The sequence below is a fragment of the Scyliorhinus torazame genome, chromosome 19 (assembly GCF_047496885.1).
Source record: "Scyliorhinus torazame isolate Kashiwa2021f chromosome 19, sScyTor2.1, whole genome shotgun sequence".
Lineage (NCBI taxonomy): Eukaryota > Metazoa > Chordata > Chondrichthyes > Carcharhiniformes > Scyliorhinidae > Scyliorhinus > Scyliorhinus torazame.
In genome coordinates, this window is record NC_092725.1 from 61,879,734 (window position 1) to 61,894,485 (window position 14,752).

General features: G+C 52.1%; 1 protein-coding gene across 3 annotated transcripts in view; it reads right to left on the bottom strand.

Moving 5' to 3' along the window:
* The window catches only part of LOC140396161 (A disintegrin and metalloproteinase with thrombospondin motifs 20), a 529,969-nt gene that overhangs the window by 246,011 nt on the left and 269,206 nt on the right, over positions 1-14,752 (bottom strand). For all 3 annotated transcript variants that reach the window (XM_072484409.1, XM_072484408.1, XM_072484410.1), the window contains 2 exons: positions 4,034-4,179; positions 9-190 (listed from right to left, as the gene is read on the bottom strand). In XM_072484409.1, coding sequence (XP_072340510.1) covers positions 9-190; positions 4,034-4,179 — 328 coding nt within the window. The remainder of the gene's footprint in view (positions 1-8; positions 191-4,033; positions 4,180-14,752) is intronic.

Here is a 14,752-nt window from a genome sequence, read left to right on the forward strand (position 1 = left end):
ATACTTACTGCCGCTATACTTTGGGAGCCAGCGTACGTTTGGCGGCAAACCGTTGATGTTGAAATGCTTCCCATCAAACTCCGAGCACTGCTCTTCCCTGAAATCCTTCTCTCCCTTTGGACAAGGGTCCGTGTTACAGGACCGGAATTTCATTCTGCGACCCACGCAATACTTTCCACCATTTCTGGGCCTAAATAGCATGAAAGAAACAATATACTTACGGTTAAAGCAAACAGGTGAGCAAAACATAAATAGCCTGGTCAGTAAACAAAGTCTCAAGTCTATTGTTTTTCTTTTGGCTCATTTTAGATCAGCCAGCTGTGTCTTGGGAAGTATGTGTCAGATTTCCTTTGCTCTGTGGTACACTTGATGTTTAGATGACCAATGGCTGCATGGCCATTACTGTAACTTCACAGGTTGTACTAAATAGGTCTTAATTATCATTTCAGTTCATGCCTGGCTGGCTGGCTGGCACACACAGGCCATTCTCTGTCACCGTCTGCTGCCCCACTTCATATGAATTCCTCTCAGTGAATGCAGTCCAAAAATGCATATGCTTCTGCTACTGGAAGTTGGGAACCGATCTAATTGGGAGGATGTTACATGGGCTGCTAGAGAAGCTGGGGTTGTTCACCAAATAGCAGAAATGGTTGAGGAGACATTGAGTTTTCCAAATTAATGAAGGATCTTGTTGGAGTAAACGAGGATAAACCATGGGGTGGCTCGGTGATTAGCACTGCTGCCTCACAACGCCAGGGACCGGAATTCAATTCCAGCCTTGGGTGACTGTGTGGAGTTTGCACTTTCTCCCCGTGTCAGCGTGGGTTTCCTCCGGGTGCTCCGGTTTCCTCTCACAGCCCAAAGATGTGCAGGTTAGGTGGATTGGCCATGCCAAATTTCCCCCTAGTGTCCAAAAGATTAGTAGGGTTATTGGGTTATGGGGATAGGGTGGGGGTTTAGGCCTTGGTAGGATGCTCTTTCTGAGCATTGGTGCAGACCCGTTGGGCCAAAGGGCCTTCTTCTGCTCTGTAGGGATTCTATGATTTTATGATTTCTCGAGGCAGAAAAGTCAGCAAAGAGAGGGCAAAGATTTATGATAAATAAAATAACTTAAGGGGCGAAATTCTCCGGTATTGGCGCGGTGTCCGCTGACTGGCGCCAAAAATGGTGCAAATCAGAAGGGCATCGCGCCGTCCCAAAGGTGCGGAATCCTCCGCATCTTGGGGGGCCGAGCCCCAACCTTGAGGGGCTAGGCCCGCGCCGGACTAATTTCCGCCCCGCCAGCTGACGAAAAAGGCCTTTGGTGCCCCGCCAGCTGGCGCGGAAATGACATTGCCGGGCGGTGCATGCGCGGGAGCGTTAGCGGCCGCTCACGGCATCCCCGCGCATGCGCTGTGGAGGGAGTCTCTTCCATGACCGCCATGGTGGAGACCGTGGCAAAGGCGGAAGGAAAAGAGTGCCCCCACGGCACAGGCCCGCCCGCGGATCGGTGGGCCCCGATCGCGGACCCCAGAGCCCGCCCGCGCCGCCTTGTCCCCCCGGTAAGAGAGGTGGTTTGATCCACGCTGGTGGGACAGGCATTCTAGCAGCGGGACTTCGGCACATCCGGGCCGGAGAATCGCGGGGGGGGGGCCGCCAACCGGCACGGTGCGATTCCCGCCCCGCCGAATCTCCGGTGCCGGGGCGGGATTCATGCCAGCCTCCGGCGATTCTCCGACCCGGCGGGGGGTCGGAGAATCTCGCCCCTGATAACAGACAAATGTACCATAGCTGAGATGATGGAAATGTATCTTCCACAGCGTGTTCTTAATAATGTGCTGCCTGAAAGGGTGTTGGACATAGAAATAAATAATAAATAAATAATCTTTACTGTCACATTCCGGCACCTGTTCGGGTACACGGAGGGAGAATTCAGAATTCTCAGCTGGCACAGGAATTGAACCCCCGCTGCTGGCCTTGTTCTGCATCACAAACCAGATAGGTTCAGTAATGGTTTTCTAAGGGGAATTTGTTAAATACTTGAAGGGAGAAAATGTAGAGGGCTATGGCGAAAGAGTGGGGGAGTGAGACTCATTGGATAACTCTCTCAAAGACCCCAGAATAAGTACGATGGGCTGAATTCCCTCCTCTGCTGTTTCTTTCCAAGTATCTATTTCAGAAGCAACCAGGTTCAAGCTCGCTATTTGCTGCAATGTTACTCTATTCAGACATTCATTGTTGAACGATATTTGTGAAAATAGATTGTTTCCACATCAAAGGCAAAGACGTTGCAACATTCCACGATTATTCCTGTGGCCTTCAGTCATCTATTGCCAAGCCTTTTGATTTAGCAAGGTTTCCCACTGGACCACGGAAATGTCAAGTTGTCTCCACTGTGTTATTTTGTTACAGTACAGTCACTGTTCACTTGGTCTTTTTGCTTTGGCCTATTACTTTATTCATCACATTCTAGGCAGGCTATTCTATTCCAGAAGATTGCCTTTTGAATAAGCAAGGAAGCCCATGGTAGGAAGAAAAAGATTTATTTACTATGTACAATAGTCTGCTCTCGGCAGTAACTATCCACGACTACAGTTCCCGTTGGAACAACCAACATGCCGGTCCCTGCTCGGGCCGGTTTTCAGCTTCAGTTCTAACGAGCCTGTGAAGCTTGTACCCCATGACCCCCATGGGGAAACCCCTGTTGGCCTCGTTGGGGTAATGACAGCCTTCCACGAATTTATTGATCAACATGAACAGAGTTTGGGGCAGATTTTGTACATCTGGCAATTTTGCAACAGGCTACACATGGATGGTTGACAGTCACTGGGAAACATACATAACTTTTAAAATCAAAACCATGGGGTAACAAATTCAGGAATCAGACACCTTGAAATCATGCGCTGGCATGCCGTGATTTTCCCTCCATCAATTTTAACATTTGGAAAATTAAGGTGATCAACCTCAAAATGTACACTCTCAGATAATGTGGGCAGCGGAGGAGCAGAACCTCTATTCCATTATAACACAAGTCTTTCAATGCTTTGGAAAACCGAGTCCAAAATGGACAACAAAATTCACACAGGGATGTTTGAGTCAATATGTGAAGGTTTCTTTTTAATTCTAAAGTACCGCAAATGTTGTTAAATTTCAATTCTCTGGAAAAGAAAGTACTGCAGAACGGTGATCTTTTAAAACATAAATGCAAATTAAAAATAGAAAAGGAAAGCAAACAGATTGCTACAACCATGGAGGAAAATAAACACTAGGGAACATCACAGTGGTTAAAGTGACCTCACATGGGACAGAACTCCCCCAAAAAATTGCCCGTAGCTAGCTACTCCTGACCCATTGGCTGACTGAATATTTATTTTTGTGTATGGGGGTTGAACAAAGAATCATAGAATCATAGAATTTACAGTGCAGAAGGAGGCCATTCGGCCCATCGAGTCTGCACCAGCCCTAAGCACCTTACCTAACACGCCCACCCTATCCCGCATCTAAGCAACCCCACCCAGCCCCTTTGGACACTAAGGGCAATTTAGCATGGCCAATCCACCTAACCTGCGCATCTTTGGACTGTGGGAGGAAACCGGAGCACCCGGAGGAAACCCAGGCAGACACGGGGAGAAAGTGCAAACTGCACAGACATTGACCCAAAAGAAGGACTATCTTGTCAACTTTGCCATTTATTTGAGAAGCCCAGAGCTTGCAATAAACATCTTGTCAACAGCCTTAGTTTCAGGTGCTAAATAATGGATTGTTAGAAGCTGGGAAACAAAATGGCTTCCTAGCTACTTTCCTAATGTTTCAGTGCACAGTGATTCTGAAACTGTGATCTTCTGCAGCCAGTGGCAACCCAAATTGATGGCCTGGAAGATTAGTTAAAAAGTTCTTCCATTCAGCTTGTCTTGGGATATATTCCCAGCAGTGTTAGATTTGACTTGCTCGCCGTACATGTACAGTTTAGCAACCTGAACTGACTGGCACTAGTAGCCTCCCACAGAAAATCACTTTTATACCAACCGGTCAATGACGATTAAGAGGAACTTACTCTGGCTTGTTGCAGTCCCTTATTGCACTTTTTATCCCTCCTCCGCATGTTCTTGAGCACGGTCCGTACGATTCCCAGGGTCCCCAGTCTCCATCTACTGGTCTTGCTGCCATCTCTTTATTCACACAAAGTCCATGCCGACAATTCTGCATCAAATGAAATAAAAACTGTGTTTGAACCAGTACGCAGTGGCTGAGAGAACACCGCTCTTAATGGAATATCGCTGTTTAAAAAAGACGCGCTTAATGTCAAACAATGAATTTTAATCCATTAACTGGAAAGCTGAATTGAAAAGAATTGAAAAGAATGGACTTAAAAGACTTAGTCTCCTATTGTTATAAAAAGCATCTCGGGAAACCACCTGAGGTGTTCAACTATTGGACAATGCCAGTAAGACTAATTGCTTGGATATGGGGACATTGGCTCAATTAGCTTCCAGTAATCAAGTCACCTTTGGAATATACAGACTATATTGCTGAAATTTTCCAACCCTTCCAGGCAGCAGGATGTTCCAGTCCCGCCATTAACAACCCCCGGCAGCACGTTCCCCGGCAGCAGCGGGTACAGGGCACACCAAACCATGTAGACATCGGTGGGACCGGATGATCTCGCCGCTGGCCGATGACAGGTTGCCTCCGCTGCCAGAGAATATATTGCGGGGAGGCCGGTAAATCTTGCCCTCTGTCTTTTTTTAAAAACTCCAGTCAGTTGTAAAAGGGAGGTCACACAACAAGTCAACCCTTTGTATATTTCAAACAGATATTTTCTCAGGAGAAATGAGGACAACCAGCTGAAGGAGAAGACCTAAATGGGGTCCTTTCTGCCCCCTTTTTTCTCCAATCCATTGGGTAAGCTTCGAGCTCTGTTTGCTGATTACAATCATCCAGGGACACCCTGATGCAGACGCAGATTTCTTAATAGAATTCCATCCAGATTAAGCTGTCCCAAACAACAACCAACTCATCCATCTCCATCTTTAAATCGGAAACATCAAGACTATGAAATTAAATCTGACGCCATCTGAGTCGCCAAACTAGACTGTACACTCTTTCATTTTATCTTTGGGCTCTAACTTAACCAATCTCCCCTTCACCAATCTGTAATCTATAGTATGTGTATGCATTTGTGTGCGTGCGCGAGATTAGGCCAGCATTTATTGCCCATCCCTAATTGCCCCGGAGGAGGTGGTGGTGAGTGGCCTCCTTGAACTACTGCAATGTGTCTGTGTTTTGGGTGGCACGGTAGCACAGTGGTTTGCGCTGCTTCACAGCGCCAGGGACCTGGGTTTAATTCCCACTTGGGTCACTGCCTGTATTGAGTCTGCACGTTCTCCCCTTGTCTGCGTGGGTTTCCTCCGGATGTTCCAGTTTCCTCCCACAAGTCCCGAAAGACGTGCGACTTGCGGATTTTTACAGTAACTTCATTGCAGTGTTAATGTAAGCCTACTTGTGACACTAATAGAGATTATTATTATAAGTGTATACGTGTGTACAATTGTGTGCATATATGTGTGTCTGTGTGCCCATGTGTGTGTCTGTGTGCATTTGTATGTGTGTGTATGCATATATGTGTGTGGTAGAGGGTAATGGGTTGGGATTCAGATTATAAAAGGTCCTGGGGGTTGGGTAAGAGGCATAGATTGACATAGGGGCTTTGAAGAATAGAGGCACATAGACTGGCATAGGTGCTATAAAGGGCCATGGGGGCAGATAGAGCAGCAGATGTTGGCATGGTTGGTATGAGCAGTCTGGTGGTGTGCGGGTGGCACCAGGTGGCATTAATGTGACATGGGAAGTATGTGTAGGGGGGGGTGAGCGGGTGAGGGGTGTTTCTTTTGAATATTTACAGCTGGGACAAAGGGCTGGACTACCAATGCTGACCTTCCACACCTCTTGCCTCTGCATCTGAAAGCCCCTGTGCAACTGTTTCGGGGGCACAAGTCCATCTCCAGTTCCACCCCGAATCCCAGAACAAAAGTCGGAACTTATGAGTCAGGGTTGGCAGAACTGGGAATTCTCCCAACGCTGGGTACATTTCTTGCTGTCTCGGTGATATTCAGTGTAACAAGCACGGAGCATCTTCAACTCTCCAGCTTTATTGTGGGTGGGATTCTCTAGTCCCCCAGCCACATGTTTCCCGGCAGCGCATAGTTCGCTGGCGGCGGGATTCTCTGTTCCCGCCGCTGTTCAGCAGGCACCGTTGAAGACTCAAACATGTGACTAGTCAGCTGGGCTTGAGAAGCTCTTCGCACCTGAGCTGTCAGGCAGAATTGCTTTTATGAGTGAATCAATCCATCCAGTGTTCCTAGCGAGAGCTATAGCCAATGGGAAGCGCAGGTTAGGATAAGACCACAGATCTGTAACCCTGATTTTCTAGCCTGGGGAAGCACGGGATCCTGGTCATTAAACCTTGTCAGAATTTATTTTTTGTCATAGTGACGCTATACAGTTACTGTCTGTGAATAAACACACAGAACGATTCCACACTGACATGTCCAAGAGACATTCACTTCCATTGAATTAGAATCACTGAATTACAGAATTGTTACGGGAATTCCCATTGAAGCCACCGCACGCCGCCGGGAAACCTGCCGGCGGGGCTGAGCTGCCGGTAGCACCAGAGAAACTTGCCGCCAGTGAATGGCCTGAGAATTCCCACCTGTACCTCATGAAGATATAATTGCTTTTTTATCTGCATTTTTCTTCACTGTTACACATCCATACTACAAGCACACCTGGATGTATGGAGGGGACCTGGACAATGGGCCATTGACAATCATTATCAATTCCGCTGCGCAATCAGTTAACAAGAGAACGTTTTGAATACAGAAAGAGACATTGGCCGTAATTCTCCGGCCGTTGTGATTCACCTTTCCTGCCGACGGCGCACCCGCGCCCGTTGGTTTCCCAATGGCGTGGGGTGGTTTCAATGGGAAATCCGGTCAACAAGCGGCGGGAAGATAGAATCTCGCCACCAGCGTACAAGGCATGGCTGAGGGACTGGAGAATCTAGCCCTATATACTTTTGTTTTCCTTCCCCATGAGTTAAAATTGACTCTCTTCACACCTGAGCTGTCAGGCAGAATTGATTTTATGAGTGAATCAATCCATCCTCTGTTCATAGCGAGTCAATGAGAAGCACAGGTTAGGGATAAGACTACAGTACTCTAATCATGATTTACTAGCCTTGGGGAAGTGTGGGATCTTGATAATTAACCTTTTTCAGAGTTCAGAATTTCATTTTTGTCCATAGTCATGGCATACAGTTACTGACTGTAAATAACCGCACACTGACAGTCCAAGAGACAGTCACTTCCATTGAACTGGAATCACCCCCAATCACAGACTTATTATGGCACAGGAGGAGGCCATTCATTCCATTGCACCGGCTCTTCAAACGAGTATCATGGTTTAGTTCCATTCCCCTGCCTTTCCCCCGTGCCCCTTCACCCTCTATAATGCCTCAATTAAATCTGCCTCCATCACACTTCCAGGCAGTGAATTCCAGACCCAAACCACTCGTTGTGTGAAAAAGATTTTTCTCACATTACTCTTGCAAATCACTTTAAACCTGTGTCTTTTACAAAAGGGAGGGCGGTGGGAAGACAGTTTCTTCCTAACTACTCTGACCAGCCCCCTTATGATTTTGAACATCTCTATCAAATCTCTTCTTAGCCTTCTCTCCAAGGACAGCAGTCCTCTCCTCATGACTGAAGTTTCCGTGGAATATTGGCACCAAATACAGCAATATTGCACTTAGCATCATTTGACAGATGAGTCGGAAGGAGGGTACAAAATGGCAGATTGTGTGTGGTGAATACTCAGATCAGTGTCAGTAAGCCAGGAAATCCCAACTCACAGGACAAGATAATCTGCAACCCGCCATGGACATGGCTCTATAGTCCCTGAATGCGGCAAATCTTCTTGTGTGACAAGTATGCCCGGTAGTGTAGAGGTAATCGTTTCAAGTGGGATCATTCCCATTGCAGAGTAGCTTCCACTGGAACTGAATCCCCAATGGATTATAAGATATGGAACCAGACTGCAGAGAGTCGACCTGTGTCATGTTCTGTAGACTGGCCAATGTGAATGATGAACTACAGAACATGTAGTTCAAAATAATTTATTGTAGAACAACTGCATGATAAGATAACTAGGTTAAATTAAATAATGAACAACTAATACTGAACAACTATTGTGGAATTACTGCAAATACATCTATCTCCCAGCACGACCAATCCCCAACTGCCAGATCACAGAGTCACGTGAGGGGTTTACAATGCCACCTAGTGGTCAAAGGTCGTGCATAACATGATATACAAACTTGCCTTATGCATATCATCACAACCTGGACATAATGGACAGAGTGGTTTCCATTCTGTGCTGAACCCATTCTACGATTCTGCAGATAGCGTTATCTGTATCACATAACATCAAGATTGGGGAGAAGTACCTCCGCCAGCTGGTTTAACTGTCTCAATAAACAATTGTGACTAACAGTGGAGATTGTTTATATATGTTAGAAGATCACCTAAGTGATAAATTCCTCAGATTTGCATTCCTTTCGATCAAGTTTCACAGGAATGTGACTCCAATTTACGAGCCCGTGCTTTGCAAATGATCTGATGCTCAGGTAATAGATTTTTTTCTTGCAATAATAGTTTTGTTAATTGAGAGTTGGGTGTTGCTGCTCCAGTAACTTACCCATCCCTTCACAAACACAGTAATGAGCAACACAGAGTCCTCACTCTGCAAGAAACATTTTCGTGGTCAGATGTCAAATCCTAACAGTGGTTAGAATTTTAAAATATTATTTGATGAAAATCAAATGGAATGATCATGTGACTGAGATACACGAGGGCCCAATCTGTCAGCACAAGGTCTTGGAAAATGGACCATTAGGACACACCGAGGCTTCTACTGCAACTCGCTTTCAGAAGCCAATGGAAAACATTAAAAACAAACTTTTTACACTTCGGCTGACAACAGTCAAATTCTGTTTGACAACGTTCCTAGGAAGCGCCTTGGACTATTTATGACAAGAAACACAAGTTGCTGTTATTCAGGGCGGCACAGTAGCACAGTGGTTAGCACTGTTGCTTTACAGCGCCAGGGTCCCAAGTTCGATTCCCGGCTTGGGTCACTGTCTGTGCGGAGTCTGCACGTTCTCCCCGTGTCTGCGTGGGCTTCCCCCCACAAGTCCAGAATGAGGTGCTGTTAGGTCAATTGGACATTCTGAATTCTCCCTCTGTGTACCCGAACAGGCACCGGAGTGTGGCGACTAGGGGATTTTCACAGTAACTTCATTGCAAACCTACTTGTGACACGAGTGGGTTTTGCCCCCACAACCCAAAAGTTGTGCAGGGTAGGTGGATTGGCCACACTAAATTGTCCCTTAATTGGAAAATAATGAATTGGGTATTCCAAATTTATTTTAAAAAGTAAAGATTATTATTATTTGTCCCCCAACTCGGAACAATACTTTTCACTGTTCCTCGGTGCAAGCGACTATAAACAAATCCAATCCAATCCAGCTCCTTGTGCATTGGGAGTGGAAGGGGATGACAATGTTCTCACAAAACCCCACACAGGCTCTTTCATCTCCACTGGACATTCAGAAAAGGCACCATCAGCAAACCATGGTCTCTATTAAAAGGGGCCAAAGGATGAGGGAGTGGAGTTGAGGGAACGGAAGCTGCAGCATCCTTATTGCTCTCATGCAGCTGTTAATGCCACTAGCAGCAACCTAGTAGCCTGCTGCCTCTAGACAGTGCTAGGCTACGTGGCCCGACGATTAAATCCACGATAGATTCAGAACAAAATTACATTAGAAACTATTACAGAAGCTTTAATATTTACAATCAAGGGAGAAAGCTATTGAAGGGCAAACTGCAGTGACGGATATAAATTATTAAGGTTATGAAATATTAAAGACCGTAAGACATAGATGCAGCCCATTCGGCCCATCGAGTCTGCTCAGCCATTCAATCTTGGCTGATATGTTTTTCAAAAGCTGAGGTTAACCTGAGAATTCCTTCAAAATAAACCAACGGTGTTTTAAAAATAATTTGACCTGAAGTAACAATCGAGTGTGAAGGAAGAAGTCAGGACTCAAAAGAATGGTAAGGTTTGGAATATTCACTGGCTTTATTCAAAAGGGGTCTGATGTAATTTTGAGAGAGTTTGGGAGAGCTTTGGTATGCTGAAAGGGAGTTTCTCAGTTCTGTCTTTATCTTGTTCTTATCACAGTCAAACCTTTCCGAAAGCTTTGTGGAAACATGGAATTTGTTCCAACCTTATTTTGCTGCTGAGACATCTCTCAAAGCACACTCTACATTTAGCATAGTAATTTAAACTGTTGCTTCGCAGCTCCAGGGTCCCAGGTTCGATTCCTGGCTTGGGTCACTGTCAGGGCGGAGTCTGCACCTTCTCCCAGTATCTGCGTGGGTTTCCTCCGGGTGCTCCGGTTTCCTCCCACAGTCGAAAGATGTGCACATTATGTGTATTGGCCATGATAAATTGCCCTTAGTGTCCAAAAAGATTGGGTGGGCTTCCTGGGTTACGGGGGTGGAGGTGTGGATTGGGTAGTGTACTCTAGTGGCTAATGAGATCTCGTGAAGCGTCGTGATCTGGATCTCGCTCTCACTGGGCAAGACCCAGATTAACGGGCGGGATTCTGTGATCCTGAGGCGAAGTGTTGATGCCGTCGGAAACGCCATCGCGTTTCTCGACGGCGTCAACATGGCCCCAGGATCAGCAATTCTGGCCCCTACAGGGGGCCAGCACAGCACTGGAGCGATCCATGCCACTCCAGCTGCCGATGCTGGCGTGAACTGGGCGCCGCGGGGTCCGCGCATGCGCAGTGGCACCGGCGCCAACGCGTGCATGAGCAGGGGCTTCCTTCAACCCGCCGGCCCCGACGCAGCATGGCGCAGGACTACAGGGGCCGGCGCGGAAGAAAGGAGGCCGCCAGCCAGAGAAGCCTGGCCACTGATCGGTGGGCCCCCGATCTTGGCCAAGCCACATAGGAGCCCCCCCACCAGGGTCGGACCCCCCCTCACCCTCCACAGGCCGCCCCCCCAACCCTTCCACACAGAGTTCCCGCCGGCTGAAAGCAGGTGTGGATGGCGCCAGCGGGACTCGGCATTTTTACAACGGCCGCTCGGCCCATCCCAGGCCGAGAATCGGCGGGCCGGCCGCGTAGAGCCACGCCAACCACGCTGGCGCCAATGGCGCCGATTCTTCGCTCTGTGGAGAATCGTTGCCGATGACGGGGCGGTGTGGCGCGATTCGCGCTGGTTCGAGCAAGAGTTCACTATCACACAGTGAGGATGCGGGGTGGAGGAGGAACATGCCAAGCAGTACAATTTATAGTTAGGTGTTAACGAGAGAGAGTTCAATGGAGCGCTAATTACAGCACCAAAAAAACAGAGGCAAGGAGGTTCCAATGAAGAAAAGTGGAGCCTCAAGATGTGAAAGGAATTGCATATCGGACCTTCAGTGCAAAAGGAGGCCATTCAGCCCATTGATTCTGAAAGAGCACCCTACCAGGCCCACTCCCCTGTCCCATCCCCATAACCCCACCTAAACTTTTTGGACACTAATGAGCATGGTCAGTTCACCTAACTTGTACATCTTTGGACTGTGGGAGGAAACAGGAGCACGCGGAGGAACCCCACACAGACACGGGGAGAACGTGCAGACTCCGCACAGTCATCCAAGGCCGGAATTGAAGCCGAGCGTGAGGCAGCAGTGCTAACCACCATCTTGGGGTAGAGATACAGGTGGTGAGAGGGCTAGGCAAATTAATTCAGCAGCTCTCAATGGGGCCGATGGTATTATCCCTTTCTCTACATCCGAGTAAGCCATATCGCCAAAGCAGATCCAAAGTGATCTCTCGTGACAGGTGGAAGAGATATCAGTTTACATATGATTTTGCTACCCCGAGAGAAGACTGAGCTGCAGGCCATTATACAGACAGCACCTATGTCTTTCACTCATGATATCACTGAAGAATGTCATTCAGGTAGCAGGCCACAGTATTGTCCGTCCCGAGTGATTTGTCATATGTCTACAGAGCACCGCCACAAATGGAGTTCTCCCCACAGAATCACTGACACCCATACCAGGAGATTTCTACGGAGGTGATTTGCCCCAGATCAGCACCCAGCACTGTTAGCATTGTTACATAGTTACTGAGGAGCATGATGTATCTCATCACGATGTTCCAAGTATCATGGGTGGGATTCTCCACCGGCGAGATTCCCCGTTTTGCCGGCGCCCGGGGGTTTCCCGACGGCGTGGGGCTGCCCACGGCGTGGGGGTGGAGGTTGGGGGTTGGGGGGGGTCCGTGCTGGGGTGGAGGTTGGGGGTTGGGGGGGGGTCCGTGCCGGGGTGGAGGTTGGGGGGGGGGTCCGTGCCGTGCCGGGGTGGAAGTTGGGGATTGGGGGGGTTCCGTGCTGGGGTGGAGGTTGGGGGGGGGTCCGTGCTGGGGTGGAGGTTGGGGGGGTCTGTGGAGGGGTGGAGGTTGGGGGGGGTCCGTGCCGGGGTGGAGGTTGGGGGTTGGGGGGGGTCCGTGCTGGGGTGGAGGTTGGGGGTTGGGAGGGGGGGTCCGTGCCGGGGTGGAGGTTGGGGGGGGTCCGTGCCGGGGTGGAGGTTGGGGGTTGGGGGGGGTCCGTGCTGGGTTGGAGGTTGGGGGGGGTCCGTGCCGGGGTGGAGGTTGGGGGGGGGGTCCGTGCCGGGGTGGAGGTTGGGGGTTGGGGGGGGTCCGTGCTGGGTTGGAGGTTGGGGGTGATCCGTGCTGGGGTGGAGGTTGGGGGGGGGGGGTCCGTGCCGTGCCGGGGTGGAGGTTGGGGGTTGGGGGGGGTCCGTGCCGGGGTGGAGGTTGGGGGGGGGGGTCCGTGCTGGGGTGGAGGTTGGGGGGGGGGGTCCGTGCCGTGCCGGGGTGGAAGTTGGGGATTGGGGGGGTTCCGTGCTGGGGTGGAGGTTGGGGGGGGGTCCGTGCTGGGGTGGAGGTTGGGGGGGGTCCGTGCTGGGGTGGAGGTTGGGGGGGGTCCGTGCCGGGGTGGAGGTTGGGGGTTGGGGGGGGGGTCCGTGCTGGGGTGGAGGTTGGGGGTTGGGAGGGGGGGTCCGTGCCGGGGTGGAGGTTGGGGGGGGGTCCGTGCCGGGGTGGAGGTTGGGGGTTGGGGGGGGGGTCCGTGCTGGGGTGGAGGTTGGGGGGGGGTCCGTGCCGTGCCGGGGTGGAGGTTGGGGGTTGGGGGGGGTCCGTGCCGGGGTGGAGGTTGGGGGGTCACTGCCGGGGTGGAGGTTGGGGGGGGGGCCGTGCCAGGGTGGAGGTTGGGGGTTGGGGGGGTCCGTGCTGGGGTGGAGGTTGGGAGGGGTCCGTGCTGGGGTGGAGGTTGGGGGGGGTCCGTGCCGTGCCGGGGTGGAGGTTGGGGGTTGGGGGGGGTCTGTGCCGGGGTGCAGGTTGGGGGGGGTCCGTGCTGGGTTGGAGGTTGGGGGGGGTCCGTGCCGTGCCGGGGTGGAGGTTGGGGGTTGGGGGGGGTCCGTGCCGGGGTGGAGGTTGGGGGGGGTCCGTGCTGGGGTGGAGGTTGTGGGGGGTGTCCGTGCCGTGCCGGGGTGGAGATTGGGGGGTTCCGTGCTGGGGTGGAGGTTGGGGGGGTTCCGTGCCGGGGTGGAGGTTGAGGGTTGGGGGGGGTTCCGTGCTGGGGTGGAGGTTGGGGTGGAGGTTGGGGTGGGGGGGTCCGTGCTGGGGTGGAGGTTGGGGGGGGTCCGTGCCGGGGTGGAGGTTGGGGGGGGGTCCGTGCCGGGGTGGAGGTTGGGGGTTGGGGGGGGTCCGTGCTGGGTTGGAGGTTGGGGGGGGGGGTCCGTGCTGGGGTGGAGGTTGGGGGGGGGGGGTCCGTGCCGTGCCGGGGTGGAGGTTGGGGGTTGGGGGGGGTCCGTGCCGGGGTGGAGGTTGGGGGGGGGTCCGTGCTGGGGTGGAGGTTGGGGGGGGGGGTCCGTGCCGTGCCGGGGTGGAAGTTGGGGATTGGGGGGGTTCCGTGCTGGGGTGGAGGTTGGGGGGGGGTCCGTGCTGGGGTGGAGGTTGGGGGGGGTCCGTGCTGGGGTGGAGGTTGGGGGGGGTCCGTGCCGGGGTGGAGGTTGGGGGTTGGGGGGGGGTCCGTACTGGGGTGGAGGTTGGGGGTTGGGAGGGGGGGTCCGTGCCGGGGTGGAGGTTGGGGGGGGTCCGTGCCGGGGTGGAGGTTGGGGGTTGGGGGGGGTCCGTGCAGGGTTGGAGGTTGGGGGTTGGGGGGGGGTCCGTGCTGGGGTGGAGGTTGGGGGGGGGTCCGTGCCGTGCCGGGGTGGAGGTTGGGGGTTGGGGGGGGTCCGTGCCGGGGTGGAGGTTGGGGGGTCACTGCCGGGGTGGAGGTTGGGGGGGGGCCGTGCCAGGGTGGAGGTTGGGGGTTGGGGGGGTCCGTGCTGGGGTGGAGGTTGGGAGGGGTCCGTGCTGGGGTGGAGGTTGGGGGGGGTCCGTGCCGTGCCGGGGTGGAGGTTGGGGGTTGGGGGGGGTCTGTGCCGGGGTGGAGGTTGGGGGGAGTCCGTGCTGGGGTGGAGGTTGGGGGTTGGGGGGGGTCCGTGTCGGGGTGGAGGTTGGGGGGGGTCCGTGCTGGGGTGGAGGTTGTGGGGGGTGTCCGTGCCGTGCCGGGGTGGAGATTGGGGGGTTCCGTGCTGGGGTGGAGGT